The 13,983-nt window shown below is 35.2% G+C and overlaps 1 protein-coding gene across 5 annotated transcripts; it reads left to right on the forward strand.

Moving 5' to 3' along the window:
• The first annotated feature begins 351 nt into the window (after positions 1 to 351).
• Positions 352 to 13,750, forward strand: LOC111880290 (protein CHROMATIN REMODELING 5). Of its 5 annotated transcripts, none has more exons than XM_023876704.3 (33): positions 352 to 811; positions 951 to 1,275; positions 1,421 to 1,564; positions 1,634 to 2,214; positions 2,350 to 2,417; positions 2,499 to 2,933; positions 3,027 to 3,251; positions 3,335 to 3,418; positions 4,707 to 4,766; positions 4,877 to 4,971; positions 5,509 to 5,560; positions 5,659 to 5,725; positions 6,014 to 6,107; positions 6,189 to 6,276; positions 6,368 to 6,502; positions 6,831 to 7,022; positions 7,093 to 7,160; positions 7,259 to 7,352; positions 7,468 to 7,592; positions 7,681 to 7,744; positions 8,030 to 8,248; positions 8,334 to 8,576; positions 8,688 to 8,798; positions 9,317 to 9,403; positions 9,551 to 9,733; positions 9,808 to 9,888; positions 9,954 to 10,205; positions 10,901 to 11,056; positions 11,226 to 11,403; positions 11,654 to 11,835; positions 12,021 to 12,392; positions 12,735 to 12,828; positions 12,913 to 13,750. In XM_023876704.3, exons 4-33 carry the CDS (start codon positions 1,740 to 1,742, stop codon positions 13,326 to 13,328), a joined length of 4,995 nt encoding a protein of 1,664 aa, XP_023732472.1. In that variant the 5' UTR covers positions 352 to 811; positions 951 to 1,275; positions 1,421 to 1,564; positions 1,634 to 1,739; the 3' UTR covers positions 13,329 to 13,750. The 5 variants fall into 5 exon arrangements, with proteins under 5 accessions (XP_023732472.1, XP_042755063.1, XP_023732471.1 ...); XM_042899129.2 differs by having other exon boundaries at positions 956 to 1,275; XM_023876703.3 differs by having other exon boundaries at positions 1,021 to 1,275.
• The last annotated feature ends 233 nt before the right edge of the window (positions 13,751 to 13,983 follow it).

Below are 13,983 nucleotides of genomic sequence, written 5' to 3' on the forward strand. Positions count from 1 at the left end.
TACAAAATTGGTGGGTGCCATACCACACTTTTATTTATTTATTTATTTTAATTAAATAAAATGTAATTTAATAATATATAATTATATAAAATTAATAAAAGAAAAGTACTCATTAATAAAAAAATACATAATAAACTAAAAACATAAAAAAACGATAATCGAAACATAGTAGAATAGTATGTGACACAACTACAATGTATCAGACGAAGTAGATGACGATGAAGACATTTTAGAATTATGAATCGAATGTATATAGTAGATGACGATGAAGACATTTTAGAATTATGAATCGAATGTATATAGAAGTGTTTGGTGTTTTTTTTTTTTTTTTTTTTCTGAAAAAGAGTGGTCCGCAAATAAGAAAATTAAGTGCAGCAAAGGAGTCTCGTGGTGGTCATACCGCTCCTCCATCATACGATGTCGTGTTCACCGCACCAACGCAACATGGTGCTGTAGAGGCGCACTTAGACCGGTCTTAGGGCTTAGATTTTAGTGGTTAGTAGACGTTTTGTCTGACTCGTTAGTCAATATGTTTGATGCGAGCAAATTTGATCTCTAACTCGGTTCATAAAGAAAAGAATTGCTGACTCGGTAACGTTCACGTTTTTGCCCTTTGCCCTGATACCATCGGCATCACAGACGCTCCCATCTTGAACGAGACTTCACCCAACGCTGCTTCAGCCTCGCCGGACACCTCCTCCACCGTCGTCCTCTCCAGCGCCGTCCACCTCCTCGACCGCCTTCCTTCCCTCGAATTGCAATTCAAATACTCTCCTTTTATTCAACCTAACATTGACATCGAAGGAAACAGGTGATCTTCTAATTTGGATAACTCGATAGCTTAATTATGTGCCGATCTTTGTTCTTATGGATTCATTGTTTTGATTTGATATTAAGTTATCGATTGGTAGGGTACGAGTTTTTTAGTTTTATGATTGTTGTTTCTCCAGCTTAGGTTATTGGTTGATCAGTATTGTGTGTTTAGTTTTTGCCCACCATCTGTTCGCTAAAATTCTTCAGGGGCTGTTTGATGCTTCAATTTCTACTCTTCTTTCCCACTAATTGCACTGTGCGATTGGGCTTTTGCTACAACACAAGCTCTCAGTGTGTAATGCTTCGATTTATCATTTAGTGCCCATCATATGAAGAACACAAAGAATATCATACTTCCAAGATTCGGCTTTTGATACAACACAAGCTCTTAGTGTTTCACAAGTTTTGGGTGTTTGGCAGTGTGCAAACTCTGTAGCATACTTACAAGATTCTCCTCCAAATGTGAGTTTATCGCTTCTTTTTGTGCTTTAATTCATAGTACAGTGCACTTCAGTACGATAATCTTTTGAGGTTAATCACTAAAATGCCCAAAAGGGGATCATAAAGTCTACTATGTATGGTTAATTTGTTTTCATGATCATGACAGAGTGTTGTTCAAGAAGTTATACTGGTTGATGGTGTAGAAAAGTTATTAGTAAGAGAGAAAGAGCATTTGGTATTACTCTGAAAGAACTTGTGGAGTTCAATAAAAGAAACAGAAGATGGAGAAAAAACTTGCTGTGAGCATCTGGTATGTAATTTACTCCATATTTTGTTGTTTGCAATTGTTATATATTTGCGATATTCATTCATGGGACAGTTTCAGACGATGAATTAAATACAAGAGCCATGGTAGAACTATAGAAAGAGCCGAGAGCATTGATTTGGAAACAACTTTGAGAGTGGATAAAGGGTTTGCAACAAAGATGGAAGATGGACAATATCATGGTCATGGTGCAGCTGAGGATGATGATAGCTTATTGAATTTAACAACTTCTAATGCTACTACAAGGAAAACAACCGGGAGATGGGGATCAACATTTTGGAAGGACTGTCAACCCATGCATCAGAAGCATGGGTCAGAGGAATCAAAAAGCAGTTCTGCTTACAACAATGAAGACGGATCTGGCAATGATTTGTCAGATGTGGATAAGGCAAATAAGGGTCAAAATGTGGATGAGATGCTGTCTGATGATTACTACGAGTTGGATGGAGATGACCAAAGTGATTCAAAGCATCACAAGCTGTTAAATAATGCAGCTGCAGGTGGTTATAATTCAATGCCACAACGGGGAGTTTCTGCCAATAACTTGGTGTCTAGAAAGAAGTCAAAAGATTCATCTCGGGGTGCATACGTGGAAGATGCTGATTTTGAAGATGACGAGGAGGATGAAGAAGATGGTAACTTGATGTTGTTTGATGATATATATATATATATATATATATATATATATATATATATATATATATATATATTCATGTGTGCTTCTCTTAAAGATATAAGATATGTACTTACATTTTCTTAATATACTGCAGAAGATGACCCTGCTGATGCAGATTTTGATCCCGACTTAGTCACCACAAGTGTTGGAAGAGGGAAGAAGGTTATTATTATTACTTGTACTTTATTTTGGCCTATGCGTATCTATTGGGTTTGAGGAGTAAACAAATTTTCAATCCTTCAGGGACATGATGATGACTGGGATGGTGAGGATTTGGATGAAGATAACTCTGAGGAGGATGAAATCGACATTTCAGAAGATGATTTTTATAAAAAACCAAGTGGTATGCAAAGGCAGAAGAGAGGGCGTAGTAGTTCAAAGTCTAGTAGAGAACCCAAACCATCTACATCTACATCTTTTAGCAGGAGGAAAAGAGGGAGAGCTTCATTTGATGAAGATGACTCATCGCCAGATGATGATTTAGACGATGATTTAGAAGAGGACTTCAAAAGTACAAGAAGGAAAAGCAGCCATCCTCGCAAAGACACATCTTTTCTTACAAAAGGTTCCGGAAGGATCAATGAAGTTAGAACTTCTACTAGATCAGTGCGGAAAGTATCATATGTTGAAAGCGAAAGTGAGGAGCATGATGACGATATCAAGAGAAAGGGCCACAAGGTGTGTAGAACTAGAATAGATTATACTTATAGTAGTCATGTGGTGTTGTTTATTATTAAAGCTTAATTTGTATATACCCTTTTGTGAGGTAAGGATGACATGGAAGAGGAAGATGGTGATTCGATTGAGAAGGTGCTATGGCATCAGCCAAAGGGCATGGCAGAAGAAGCTGCAAGAACCAACAGATCTACAGAGCCTTTACTGTTGAACCAATTATTTGACTCGGAGCCAGATTGGAACAATACTGAATTTTTTATCAAGTGGAAAGGCCAGTCACATTTGCATTGTCAATGGAAATCGTTTTCTGAACTACAAAATGTAAGTATTTCTGGTGTAATGTTATGATTATCATTCCCTTTTAATCATTTTTGTTTTTGTTTGTTTGTTTGTGGTCATCTCAGCTGAGTGGCTTTAAAAAGGTTATAAACTACACTAAGAAAATCATGGAGGAAATAAGGCATAGGAGAACAGTATCTCGTGAGGAGGTAATGGTTATTTCATGTTCTTAATATTTTTCCTTCTCTTATAAAATAAAATCAAATGGGGTTGTTTTATTTGTTTGATAGAGATTAGAGAAGCAGAGCCTTAATGTTTGCTTTGAAAGTTCATTTAGATTCCAACTCCCTCTGCCCCTCACATGCACCATACCTTATGCATGGAAGTTGTAGTCACTCATGGCACTTTGAATTATGGTTATGTTGTTCTGTTTCTTGGGTGTTACCACCGAATAAGGCAGATGTAAGCTATAAAGACACTCTTTTATGCCTCATAGCGTTTATTTAGCTCTATCATGAAGGCATGCACTTTGTTCTAGGGGTGAAGATTTTGATATGAATGAATGAAGCAGAACAAGGCTTAGTAGCTATATCAAGGATCTCTAAAATAAGTGGCTTTGACCTTAATCTATTTTTTAAATTGTTCTCTATGTCGTAGTGTATGAAGTATGAACATGTTTCCCCATGGAAGTTGTGCATATTGAGGAGTGTTAGGCCTATTAATTGCCATTTCATCTCGAACACAGTATAGCTGAATATGTGATTGGTAATCTATTCAAGAGAGTTTACTGTGTTGCATATAAAACTTATGACTAGAAAGTTTAGTACTATTTCTACAGAGGGAGAATCCTATAAATTTTAGGCAATTGTAAACCTTTTACTGCTTTACATTCATTTCACCTTGAATACTATATTTATATCTGCGCATGGTATTGGTAGTCTATTGTATGAAAGTTGACTAGTTTACAATCAAGAATTTACAAGCATTGTTTTGTGTTAAAGCATAGCACTTTCATTTTTTTTTCTTTTTAAGGTGTTGTACTACCAAAGCTACACAATTATAGCATTGTATTTTCAGATTGTTCTTAATTCACACATTATACTTTTAAAAAATCTACCCAATTGTAGCAGTGAAATTTGCTTCTTATTTTGCTGGCATTGCTATAATTCAATAGATTATAATTGGAAGAAATTAAAGTAGGATGCTATAACAAACAAATCAATTAAAGTACACTGCTATTTCTTGCATTTGACTCGATTTATGATTTGATGATCCTATTATTCCTAGTTCTATGTTCTTTATGAACTTCATCAAACCAAAATTATTTATGCCCTCTTTCACAACCCTGCATATTGGTTTGCAACATGATATTTTGCTTCCGTTCGTGTAAAACATCACTTATATTATCTACTTTTTGCTATCAAGAACTTATAGCCTTGTCATTTTTTTTTTTCAAAGTGACCTGATTTTACTTATTTTGTATCCTTTTTTGGTTAGATTGAGGTCATTGATGTGAGCAAGGAGATGGATCTGGATCTTATCAAGCAGAATTGTCAGGTTTTATAGCTTATGCAATTTCGGTCATTCCTTTTTCTCCTTTCACACTGCTCTATGTAATTTTTTTTTTTATTTTTTTATTTTTTTTATTTTTAAATTGCACCAATTAGGTTGAGAGAATAATTGCTGATAGAATCGGCAAAAGTTCAGAAGTGCCAGAGTATTTGGTTAAGTGGCAAGGACTCTCCTATGCTGAAGCAACATGGTATGTGGACACAGTTAACCTCTATGAATCTTGATTTTTTATTTCTCTCAGGTGTTGGTAGGTGGCACTATTTATTTATAATTATTTTATTCGTATTTTTTGCTGAGTAGCATGGCCTAGTAGTAATCAACAATTCACGTTTATGTTTGTTTCTATTAGCAGTCTAGTTTTACTCACACTGAGATGGACACACAGAAATAGAGGGAGTATAAACTCATTTTACCTTGTATGTAATAATGTATACAAAATTTTGTATATTGACTTTTATTCTAAAGTGCTCTTTTTTGGGATCTTTTGGGCTCAATCTTGTATTCTGCCATATCAGTGTTACAAGAGTATTTTTATTTTTGATTTTGGTCTAGCTGATATGCTCTAACTGATAACTGGTGGTTAGTTTGTGGTGCGTATTGTTATTTGATTTTTTTATGATTTGCTTATAGACACTGAAAAAGTAGGTTCCCGTGTGTTAATTTTTTCCCTAACCAATGAAAATGAGACATTGCAGCACATGCTTGTATTTAATTTTGATATTTTCAGGGAGAAGATTGATGATATTGCTTTTGCACAAGCAGCAATTGATGAATACAAGGTAATGTTTTAGTCTTAATGTGTTTGAGTTCAAGAAGGATTATTTGGGTATCCTTTTTATTCCATTATTGGTTTTTGATTTTGTCAATTTGGATGCAGGCTCGAGAAGCTGCCCTTGCAGCTGCACATGGAAAAATGGTAGATTTTCAACGAAGAAAGAGTAAAGGTATGTTATGTTTCAAGATGCAGTTTTTATTACTAATCATATTATAACGACAATCTAAGAATATGTTTCCTTGGACAAAATATACTACCATTTCTAAATCAAGAACACAGTCTAACATTAGATTTAAGAGGATAACAAATAAACTAACCCTAGAAGGATATTCATACTTTCAGTCTCATGGGTATGTGGTTTTTTTTTATTTAGTGGCTCTTGTCTGTTACCCAACCTATCAAACATTAAGTCGGTTATTATTTTTTTTATTTAAATTATTACTTTTTATTCTTTTAGCAAGTTTGAGAAAACTTGATGAACAGCCGGATTGGCTAAAAGGCGGGAAACTGAGAGATTATCAACTTGAGGGGTTGAATTTTCTTGTTAATAGGTATGTGATACAGATACCTCCATTAGGGTTAGGTAATTGCTATATTTAAAGCTGTACTTATTAACAATATTCACAGTGCAGTTGGAGAAACGATACAAATGTGATATTAGCTGATGAAATGGGTCTTGGAAAAACGGTTCAATCTGTTTCTATGCTTGGTTTCCTCCAGGTATTCATATATCTTAATTTCTCACATGTTTCTGCCAAATTGCTTCACAAAGCGATTAAAAATAGTTTTTTTTTTCTTTTTTTTTTTACAGAACTCACAACAAATTCATGGGCCGTTTCTTGTTGTTGTTCCTTTATCAACCTTGTCAAATTGGGCTAAAGAATTCAGAAAGTGGCTTCCTGATATGAACGTGATCGTATATGTTGGGACCCGTGCTAGCCGAGAGGTATGTTAGTTAACCATGGTTATTTTTTGTGTTCCTTCCATACAAACCTTTTCCATAATTGGAATTCACGATTCCATTCCATAGTTGCCAAATGGATGAAATTCATTTCTGTTGCATAACATTAGCAAGGGGTAGCTTTGTGAGTGAGTGAATATTGGTTTGGAATTTGGATGACATTGTTATAAATAAATATTATTGGGTACGACAATGCTGTCTGTAATAGGAAGAAATGGAAATAGGGATGAAAAACAAATCAATGAAGTACGTTGGTTGCTATTTGTTTGTTGTAGGTCAGATTATTTGAAATGAATTCCTTTTTCATGCATAGGTTTGTCAGCAGTATGAGTTTTTCTCTGATATGAACACTGGTGGAACTACAAAGTTTGATGCCCTATTGACTACCTATGAAGTTTTACTAAAGGACAAGATGGTTCTATCAACAATTAAGTGGAACTATCTTATGGTTGATGAAGCACATAGATTAAAAAATAGCGAAGCTTCATTATATACATCACTCAAGGTACAAAAGTTCTTCTCTGTCTCTGTCTTTGTTTTGCTTGATTCTTAGTTGGTTACTACTTGTTTCACAGGAATTCAGCACGAAAAACAAGCTTCTTATTACTGGGACTCCCTTGCAAAACAGTGTTGAAGAACTATGGTATGGTAATTTTTATCTATCTTTTATTGGAGTGCCAGTTGTTTTCTCAACTATCAAGTAAATAACCCTGATATATATATACTTTTGTATTATGGCAGGGCGTTGCTTCACTTTCTGGACTCTGATAAATTCAATAGCAAGGATGAATTCGTTCAAAACTACAAGAACCTGAGCTCATTCAATGAGATTGAGGTGGGAATAATTATTATACTTTTAACATACATATACATCCTTTCCTTTTGCATTTATTTAGTAAGGGTAAAAAGTGAGATGATATTTTATACTTAATAATAATTTGTGTACATAGCTTGCGAATCTTCATATGGAGTTGCGGCCCCACATTCTGCGAAGAGTTATAAAGGATGTGGAGAAGTCCTTGCCCCCAAAGATCGAGCGTGTTCTCCGGGTTGAGATGTCCCCTCTACAAAAACAGTAATATTCTCTTTCTCTTTCTATTTCTATTTCTCCCCATGGGATCTTGCCACCTAACTGACTGACTGCTTTATAATTTATTTGTCAGGTATTACAAATGGATTCTTGAACGCAACTTTCATGACCTCAACAAAGGTGTACGTGGAAATCAGGTTAGCTAGTATTCATGTGAATAAAAAGATATATTAAGATGTTTATTGCCTGTGTTATAGAGAGAGAAACATGTTGATGTTAAATTCATTTTTGAAATAATTTCTGTGCTAATATTAGCCTAATACTTTTTATAAAATACAACGTTTCAGTTTTCTTTATAATATAATATAATCGGTGCTGTTATTTTTTTAGACATACAGTTGTCCTTGTCCATATAATAGTTAAATAAATATTGACTTGCGTGCGTCTCGTCTCATCTCATCTAATCTGTTGCAAATGTTGAGGTTTCCCTTCTGAACATTGTGGTGGAGTTGAAGAAATGCTGTAATCATCCATTCCTGTTTGAAAGCGCTGACCATGGTTATGGTTATGGTGGAGACTCTGCTATTAGCGGTAGCAGTAAACTGGAGCGGGTAATTCTTAGCAGTGGAAAGCTAGTTATCCTTGACAAGCTTCTTGACAGACTTCATGAGACACATCACCGGGTTCTAATATTTTCACAAGTATGTTGTAATAGTAAAATGATTTTGCACACTTGGTTATTCCTTCCATCCTTGTATTAATATATGTATATATAATGCATTGCAGATGGTTAAGATGTTGGATATTCTAGCGGAATACCTATCAATTAAGGGGTTCAAGTATCAGAGACTTGATGGAAGTACAAAGGCTGAGGTCCGGCATCAAGCCATGGAGCATTTTAATGCGCCTGGCAGTGATGATTTCTGCTTCCTTCTTTCTACTCGTGCCGGTGGTTTAGGTATCAACCTTGCAACAGCAGACACAGTAATCATATTTGACTCTGACTGGAATCCTCAAAATGATCTCCAGGTATCTATTTCCTTATTTCAAACATTTTCTCTTCTTTTTACTCATTTTGAATTATGCTTCTTTTTACTGATTATGAAGATTTCCCTCATATTATTAATCTTGTGTATGTAGGCAATGAGCAGAGCCCATAGAATCGGACAACAGGAGGTTGTTAATATCTATAGGTTCGTGACAAGCAAGAGTGTTGAGGAAGACATCTTGGAGCGTGCAAAAAAGAAGATGGTATGTATGGTTATGCTCTTTTAACTACCAATTTGCATAATCTCTTATTTACTCTAGGTTGATACATTATTTTGATAATGTGAACTGTAAATATATATATATATATATATATATATATATATATATATATATATATATATATATATATATATATTATTATATTTTCGTTTGAAGGGTTTAATGCAAGTTTGATTTTTTAATTTGCAATTCTCTATATTACAACATTGTTTTTTGAAAGATCTACCCAGCTATAATAAACAAAGCAGTTTCAGTGGACAGATTTTTCAAAATAATGTCTTAATTGGGTAGATTTTTGAAAGTAGGAAAAAAATTGCAAGTACAAAGGTGTAATAGAAAGAAATGAAAGTAGGATGCTATAATAAACAAGTAATTGAAAGTAGGTTTCATTTAGCCTTTCTTTGAACAAGTTTCAAGTATCAACATGCACTTTTGCTTTCTTCTTTGAATACCAGCACGGATATGCTTGTTTTTCTTATGTTTGGATTTGTTCTTTTCAGGTACTTGACCATTTGGTTATTCAGAAACTAAATGCAGAGGGAAGATTGGAGAAGAAAGAAGCGAAAAAAGGGAGTGCATTTGACAAGGTATTGTATTGATCACAATCACAAGTATGTGTATGCATGCTTTTAGTAGTTATATATATTTGTGTGTGTGTGTGTGTGGTATGAAAAGAAGCCATTAATGAGTTGTAAGGAGTCACACACATGTTGATGTTGGTGTTATGGTTCCAGAATGAGTTATCAGCTATTTTAAGATTTGGGGCGGAGGAACTGTTTAAAGAAGATAAAAATGAGGAAGAAAGCAAAAAGCGGCTTCTGAGCATGGATATTGATGAGATTCTTGAAAGGGCAGAGAAGGTTGAACAGAAAGGTGCTGAAGACGAGGCAGGACATGAATTGCTGAGTGCATTTAAGGCAAGAATATCATAAAATTTCTCTTCTTTCCACCGTTATATCATGTGATAACAATTCCTCATTTGATTTGGCAGGTTGCAAATTTCTGCTCTGCTGAAGATGATGGAAGTTTTTGGAGTCGCTGGATAAAACCTGATGCCATCTCACAGGCTGAGGTGTGTGTGTGTATTATTATTATTTTTTTTTGAGAATGTGTATTTATTTATTATAATAAATGTAGGAAGCCTTAGCCCCTCGAGCTGCAAGGAACAGCAAGAGTTATGCTGAGGCGACCCCATCTGAGAGAAATAGTAACAAAAGGAAAAAGAAGGGTGTTGAATTACAACTACAAGAGAGAGGAATAAAACGCCGAAAGGCTGCTGCTGATTATTCTACTTATCAACCACCTGCACTTGAGGGAGCTTCTGCTCAAGTCAGAGGCTGGTCATATGGGAGCTTACCAAAGAGAGATGCTACACGTTTTTTTCGTGCAGTGAGTCTCCCTCTCTTTATAATTTACATATTTTTTTTATATGCTCAGCAGTCCTTTTTAAATGCTGAAAATGAGCTCATGTTCATGATTTTTCTCTAAACTAGCACCCTTTGGCTACATTCTTTCTTGCATTTTATGAGCAAGGGTAGAGGCATATTTCTATTTCTATTATGCAAAGTTGTTATTGAAATCTTGTATGATTGTAAAATGGAGCTTATGAAGAGTGAAGACATTGCCTTGTATATTGAGTTTATTATTAATTAATCAATTTATGAATAATGTATAGATTTACGATCATATTTTAAAAAATATTTCATCAACTGCGTTTACAAGCTTTTAATCTTAGTATATGATAACATTTTTTTTTTGTGAGAATTCCTTGAAATAGATTTTCATAAAAAATGTTCTTTGGTTATGTGGACTACTATATCTAATTTGCGTTTTACCTTTTTTCTGTTGTATATTCACAGTTAGCAATAGTTTGAATATAATTAGCAAGAAATAACACCATACTTTGATTTATGTGTTTATTATCGCATCCCACTGTTGCTTGAAAAATTCAAATAAGTAAAAAAATTGAAGGTATGAAGTTTTTTCAAAGTAGAAGAAATGGAAAGAAATAAATGAAAGTAGGTTGGTAGTTGTTAACAGCCTTTGAAGATGAGTTTGTATCCTAACAAAAATGATGGATCCAGGTGAAAAAGTTTGGAAACGATAGCCAAATCAGCTTAATAGCTGCAGAGGTTGGTGGGTCTGTTGAAGCTGCTCCAGTAGATGCACAGGTTGAGCTTTTTGATGCTTTAGTAGATGGTTGCAGAGAAGCAGTTAAAGGAGGAAGTATGGATGCAAAGGTAAAATTCTCTCTATTACTCTTGTCCATTCCAAAGACAAAGACATAAATGCCCTCCTTAGCTCTACAAAGTTAGGTTGTTGAAAGGCAACAACATAACATGATGGTTTGGAGGGATTGTGGTCAACTAACCTAAAAATGAATTTTGTTTTGATGTTTAATGAAATCAGGGGCCATTGTTGGACTTTTTTGGTGTTCCTGTGAAGGCTGATGATGTATTGAGCCGAGTGGAAGAACTTCAACTCCTTGCAAAACGAGTAAACCGCTACAATGATCCAATCTCACAGTTTCAGGCTTTGATGTACCTCAAACCTGCAACTTGGTCTAAAGGTTGTGGCTGGAACCAGAGTAAGTTTCTCTTCTCTTTGGGTTCGTTGGCTGTAGGAACTTTTATATCATTTTTTAACATTATATGTAATCACAACATAAACTTTTAAGTGATCACTTATAATCAATGATTTTTTTTACACACAAGAGATTGAGATTGAGATTGTAATAAAAGATATATATTTTCTAGTTTGTGTGAAGAAATTGGAGTTCAATTGAACAATACCAAAAACACTAGGTAGGTAAATGGTTGTGATATTTTTTTTTTCAGAGGATGATGCAAGACTGCTGCTAGGGATTCACTATCATGGATTTGGGAACTGGGAAAAGATACGGATGGATGAAAAGCTTGGGCTCTTGAAGAAGATTGCTCCTGTGGAACTTCAACACCATGAAACTTTCCTACCACGAGCTCCCCAATTAAAAGAAAGAGCTTCTCAACTTCTTGAAATGGTACTTGCTTGCTTGATTTCACTCTTAATTTTTTATGCTTGCTTTGGCTTTTTGTTATTAATAATCATTGACGTTCATGTTGTAGCTTCTACCACAGTTGTATATCCTTAATTCTGAATAAATAATGCTCTACTATTTGGCGTGATTGATATATGATATGATTGAGTGATTTTTGTTTGTTTAAGGAACTTGTGGCTGTTGGTGGCAAGGCCTCTGGGACCAAAGGGGGTCGAAAGGGCACTAAAAAGCAAAAAGATCAATTTCCAAATCACAACAACCCAATTTCTCGCACTAGAGGCAAACAGTGGAAACCAGGCTCAGGGTCTCCTGAAGCAAAACTCCCAAAAAATAAAATCAAAATGACACGTGGCACTGGCAAGAAAACCGAGCCCTTGGTTAAAGAGGAAGGTGAGATGTCAGACACTGAAGAAGTGTATGAACAGTTCAAAGAAGTTAAATGGATGGAATGGTGTGAAGATGTCTTGACTGAAGAAAAAAAGACACTTGAGCGTCTTCATCGCCTACAAACCACCAGTGCAGATCTTCCCAAGGAAAAGGTACACTCCTTTCCTTCATTTCATTTGTTTGTTGTACAATATTCCAAAGTCGAAATCACTTTTCACTGCTGTAATCCTAGTAAGAAAAAAATTTGCAAATACAATGTCGCATGGAATCGTTTGTTTGTTAGAAAAAGTCACTTAATTTTAGCTAGCAAGTAGAAAACAACTTTCACTTCCACTATGAAGGAGAAGGATAACAACAATGTTATCATTGAATGAATTTTGCAACCACATGACATAATTAGTACCTTTTAAGGAAAAAGGTTGTTTGTAGTAGCTGTGCTGTTTCAATACCCCTTTATTTTTTTAATATCATTTCTTTCTTTACTTTGTGTTCAGGTTCTTTCGAGAATTAGAAATTATTTGCAGCTTCTCGGGCGAAAAATTGATCAAATTGTTATTGACCATGAGGAGGATCCGTATAAACAAGAAAGTATGTATGCCAAACTTATTTATTTATTTGTTTATTTATCCTTGGTTAAACGGGCCATAACATTTTTTTGGATAATGAAATCAGAGATGACAACACGTCTATGGAACTATGTGTCCACCTTCTCAAATCTATCGGGTGCCAAACTTCAACAAATCTATTCCAAACTGAAACAAGAGAGAGACTCAGCAGCAGGAGTAGGAGTGGGCCCTTCCCAAATCAACGGAGGAGGAGGAGGACGAGGTTTCAGAAACGATTCATACCACCAATCATCATCCACATCCACATTAGTCCACAAAGGCCTTGACACTGCAAAATTCGAAGCATGGAAAAGAAGAAGACGGGCCGAATCCGACCCAAACACCCATTTCCAACCACCACCACACCAAAGACCTCCCTTTGCTAACGGGACCCGTTTACCCGACCCAAGTATCGGAATCCTCGGGGCAGCCCCATCCGCCCGCCCACCTGCTTTCGGTCAAAGACAAGGAGGCTTCACGTGAGTGAGTTATATATATTATATATATTTTACAGTTTAGGCCTGTTTTAGGGAGGGAGAGGTTATTATTGGTTTCGCCCTACCCTGGTTGCAAACCTTTTTCTGGTTTTTCTTACAAATATTATTTTCGGAAGCCTGTCCACAAGCAATAAAAAGATGGTGGTGGTGGTGGTGGTTAACCGATGAGAAACAAAGGGAAAAGTAAATGGAATTGATGCAAGTGCAACCATAAAGTTTTTGCTTTTTTATTTTTTTTGCCTTGGTTCGTTCGTATCTCTTTTTCTCTTATATATATAGTGGCAGTCGGTAGTTCACTTCACGCTTAACGGATTTCGTAGCTCCATTTTGAGATATATTACCAAACCAACAATTTTATGTATCTCCCAAATTCAAATTGTATACTATCCGCATCTGGTTTTTGGTTAACCAAGCTTTTACTTTTATACTATCCTCTTGCAGTTGCAGGAGTTTACAATCCATAAATCTGACATGCCACTCTATTATTACCCTTTTTACTAGCATTGTTACAATTTTTATTTATTATTTAACTCACTCTTTAGTTTTTTCCTAATTAAGGTATTGTATTTGTATAGCTGAATATTACATTATAGATGTGAAAATTGTTTTATATATTCATGATATTGGCTACATTTTTTCAA

This window comes from Lactuca sativa, chromosome 2 (assembly GCF_002870075.4).
Source record: "Lactuca sativa cultivar Salinas chromosome 2, Lsat_Salinas_v11, whole genome shotgun sequence".
Taxonomy (NCBI): domain Eukaryota; kingdom Viridiplantae; phylum Streptophyta; class Magnoliopsida; order Asterales; family Asteraceae; genus Lactuca; species Lactuca sativa.

Bases quoted from the DNA above. Each gene is read 5' to 3' on its own strand.
- LOC111880290 (XM_023876704.3), top strand. From the start codon at position 1,740: ATGGAAGATGGACAATATCATGGTCATGGTGCAGCTGAGGATGATGAT. The intron at 2,418-2,498 runs GTTATTATTATT...TCAATCCTTCAG, and splicing joins GTGTTGGAAGAGGGAAGAAG to GGACATGATGATGACTGGGA. The intron at 11,057-11,225 runs GTAAAATTCTCT...TAATGAAATCAG, and splicing joins GAGGAAGTATGGATGCAAAG to GGGCCATTGTTGGACTTTTT.